A 3584-nucleotide genomic window follows, 5' to 3' on the forward strand; every position below is an offset into this window, starting at 1 on the left:
GAATAGATAATATTAGCTCCACGTTTATCGCTGAAGTTCTTCAGCGATCCTTGATTGTTGTCAGTAGTGAAAGACAGATAGAGATAGCTATTTACAAATCAAGATACATCGCCATCAGTAGAACAAAACCCCAGTTAGAGTAACTACGCCGAAGTACGCCGTAGTTACACCCCTTTCGAAGTCTGTGCCCTCCTGGTTGGGTGAGACATCGATTAGAAGGACCAAGTTAGCTGAGGTTCGTCGACCGTCGGTCTGTTAGAAAGTAGTTGTTCGACGGCCGTGACAGTATCAAGGATCGCTCTTACTGACCACCCGTGCGAACCTCGGAGAAGTACTAAGATTCTATGGAACCAGATAGGAGAGTTACGCGAGGCATGAGTAGGGATGGAGACAGGATGGAGGAGAACGAAAGGAGGGCACTGGAGGAGCTGAGCAGAGCGATGGGGCAGGAGCTTGGAGTGGAGGATAGTGTGGGGGGATCAATTCAAGGAGATGAGTTCGTTCCACCAGTGTTTTCTAATCCTCCTACCCCTTCGGGTAATGCTCTCCCACCTATAGGATCCCCAGTTGGATCGGATCAAACCCCACGGCCAGAAAACACTGGAAGTACGGCGAACTTGGGAGAAGAAGGTACACAAGGGGTGATATTGGCCTTGATGCAGATGGTGGCGAATATGAACAAAGACATGATGGAAGAGAGAAGGCGTAGGGAGGAGTGGGAGCAGAGAAGGGAAAGGGAGACGGTGGGCGGTATTGCAGAAGGGATATCAGAAGGGGTGAGGTACGCCATGGGACGACAAACTTCGGCAACCCCAAGCGTAGTTGGCAAACAACGGAAGGGGATAAAACTGCCTAATCCGGATTTCTGGAGAGGAGAGAGGAACAAGTTGACCGCATTCCTGTCGGAATGTGAAATCCATTACGAACTGAACTCTCATCTCTTCCCCAATGACACCAAGAAAGTCTTTTTCATGATCTCTCATTTACGCGAAACACCTCTTCTCGCTGTCCAACCCGATCTTGCTAAACGACCTCTTCCTGACTATCTTAGGGAGTATAATCACTTCGTTAAATATCTCAAGACAAACTTTGGCGACCCGGATGAAGAAGGAACCGCAGCCCGACTGCTTAACGATCTAAGGTAGACTGGGTCAGCTTTGGAGTACTTCTCCGCCTTTCAACAACATGTGGCGATACTCAAGTGGTCTGATGACGGAAACCTGGTTGACCGAGCCAAGAAAGGGTTGAAACCACACCTCCTAGATGAGATTGCTAGACATGGTAAATCTTTTGGGACTGTCAAGGAGTTATTGGAGTTTGTTATTCCCATGGACAACAGGTTGTGGAGAAGGAAAGTGGAGAAGGATGCGGAGAAGAAGAAGGAGTCGGGGGTAAGGGAAGTGCTAGTGGGGGATAGCCAGAGGGTGGAGAGGAAAGAGGAGAAAAGAGGGGAAGGGAGGCAAACTTCGGCGCAGTCTGCGGTGCAAGCGACTATTACGTCGACGCAGGTCAAGAGCATTCCGTCAAATGCTGACGAACTTCGCCGACAATGGCCCAGGCCACCTCCCGAGCTGAGGGAGGCAAGGAAGAAGGAAGGGAAGTGTACTGAGTGCGGGGAGAGGGGACATTGGTTGAGGGATTGCCCGGTGAGGGCAGCGAAGGTAAAGGTCGGATGGTTGTCTCCGTGGGGGGAGAAGTTCGGCGAACGTGGTGGAGGATCGGGGGGTAACGCAGTACCTCTGGGACAGAGGAGGAACTTGAACGCAGTTGGAGGAGATGGAGAGATGGAAGAGGACCAGGGAAAAGAAGAGGACCTGTCGCAGTAGGCGAGGCTCGGCGGGTCCGCCATATTCTCTCGGCCACCATTCCCAAACCTATAAAAGAGACACAGCTGATGGAGTCAGAGGATTGTGCATACAAAAATACACCACTCAGTACCCCCTGTTCATGCAATGTCGATAATCACCTACTCATCTCTTCCACTTCTAGGGATCAACCTAAATCGGATATTTTTATTAATGGAATTAAGCTAACTACGCTCTGGGATACTGGGGCTACTTGCTCATATATAAGCCCTAGGGCCGCGGCGAAGGTAGGTGTGGAAAGGAGACGATACCAGGTGAGCGTACCCGTTCACATGTTTGATGGGTCGGTTAGTGTCGCTGGACCTATCACCGAATTTGTCGAAGTTGGTTTTAGTTTGACGAAGGACGCCGAAGTGCGATCTGTTCGTCTAGATGTAACAACGCTCTACGATGCAGATGTTGTGATAGGGTGGGACTGGATGAGGAAGGAAGGGGTTGTTCTAGACGGAAGAGACAACTCGGTGAAGTTCCCCATCCCAATCCCACCGAGTGCGGCGAAGTTAGCAGCCATAGGGCTGCCAACTCCGACGGACGCGATAGATCTCCGAGACGAAGATGACCAGGATGAACTGAGTCCGGAGGAACAGGAGGAATTGTATCAGGTGGTTCCTGAGCAATATCACCCCTTCATTGATGTGTTCAACCCGAGGAAGGGAGGTGAAGTATTACCTCCCTCAAGGGAATATGATCTGGAATTTGACCTTAAGGAGGGGGCGAACCTGAAGGTTGCTCCACTCTACTCACTCGGAGAAGATCAGAGAAGTGCGCTGAGAGACATCCTAGATCGCGAAACATCGGCCGGAAGAATTCGACCCAGTAATTTGCCCTACGGATCACCGATGTTCTTGGTACCGAAGAAAGCAAAGGGTCAATGGCGAATGGTCATTGATTACCGAAAATTAAACGAAGCAACGATATCCGACGCCTATCCACTGCCTCTGATCGGCCAGATAACCGAAGAGCTGGAAAAAGCGAGGTATTTTAGCAAATTAGATCTGATTGGAGCCTATCAACTCCTACGAGTAAAGGAAGGACACGAGCACTTGACGGCGTTCAGGACTCAGTACGGTATGTTCGAGTCTCTTGTTGTTCGAGATGGTCTGCGAAATGCTCCCGCTGTATTCCAGCATTTTCTGAATGAAAGCTTCCGAGAACTGTTGGGGAAAGGAGTAGTTGTCTACATAGATGATATACTCATCTATGGTCAAACGTTGGAAGAATTGAGAGGAACTACGGCAAAAGTGTTCGAAGTTCTTCGAAGGTCGAATCGGTTTGTCAAGGCTAGTAAGTGCGAGTTTGAAAGAGATTCGGTAGTCTTCTTGGGTTTTGTGGTCTCGCGGGAGGGAGTTTCTAGTAATCCGGAGTACATCGACGCTGTTGTGTCGTTTCCCCGCCCCAAGAACCTAAGAGAGAGCAGAGGATTTATGGGAGTTGTTAGTTATTATCAGCGCTTTGTCCCCAGCTTCTCTAGGATTGCTAAACCGATCAATGATCTCACAAGGAAGGATGTACCGTTTGTCTGGGGAATTGAGCAGGAAAGAGCCTTTAAAGAATTGAAGGATAGGATATGTAGGGCCCCAGTATTGGCTCACTTTGATCCCTCGTTGAAGACATTACTACAGACAGATGTGTCGTTCTTCGGCTGGGGCTTCATAATATCGCAGTGAACGAGTTAGGACAAGAACATCCCGTGGCTATCGAGTCAGGAGCGTTTCAAGG

General features: G+C 49.7%; 1 protein-coding gene across 1 annotated transcript; it reads left to right on the forward strand.

Annotated features, from left to right (window-relative positions):
- Positions 1–374: 374 nt before the first annotated feature.
- TREMEDRAFT_61342 (uncharacterized protein) lies at positions 375–1826 on the forward strand (the record flags this gene model as incomplete). Its single annotated transcript, XM_007003557.1, has 2 exons — positions 375–743; positions 1476–1826. The coding sequence occupies 2 exons, from the start codon at positions 375–377 to the stop codon at positions 1824–1826; spliced, it is 720 nt and encodes a 239-aa protein (XP_007003619.1).
- Between the last annotated feature and the right edge of the window lie 1758 nt (positions 1827–3584).

This window comes from Tremella mesenterica, assembly GCF_000271645.1.
Source record: "Tremella mesenterica DSM 1558 unplaced genomic scaffold TREMEscaffold_3, whole genome shotgun sequence".
Classification (NCBI taxonomy): domain Eukaryota; kingdom Fungi; phylum Basidiomycota; class Tremellomycetes; order Tremellales; family Tremellaceae; genus Tremella; species Tremella mesenterica.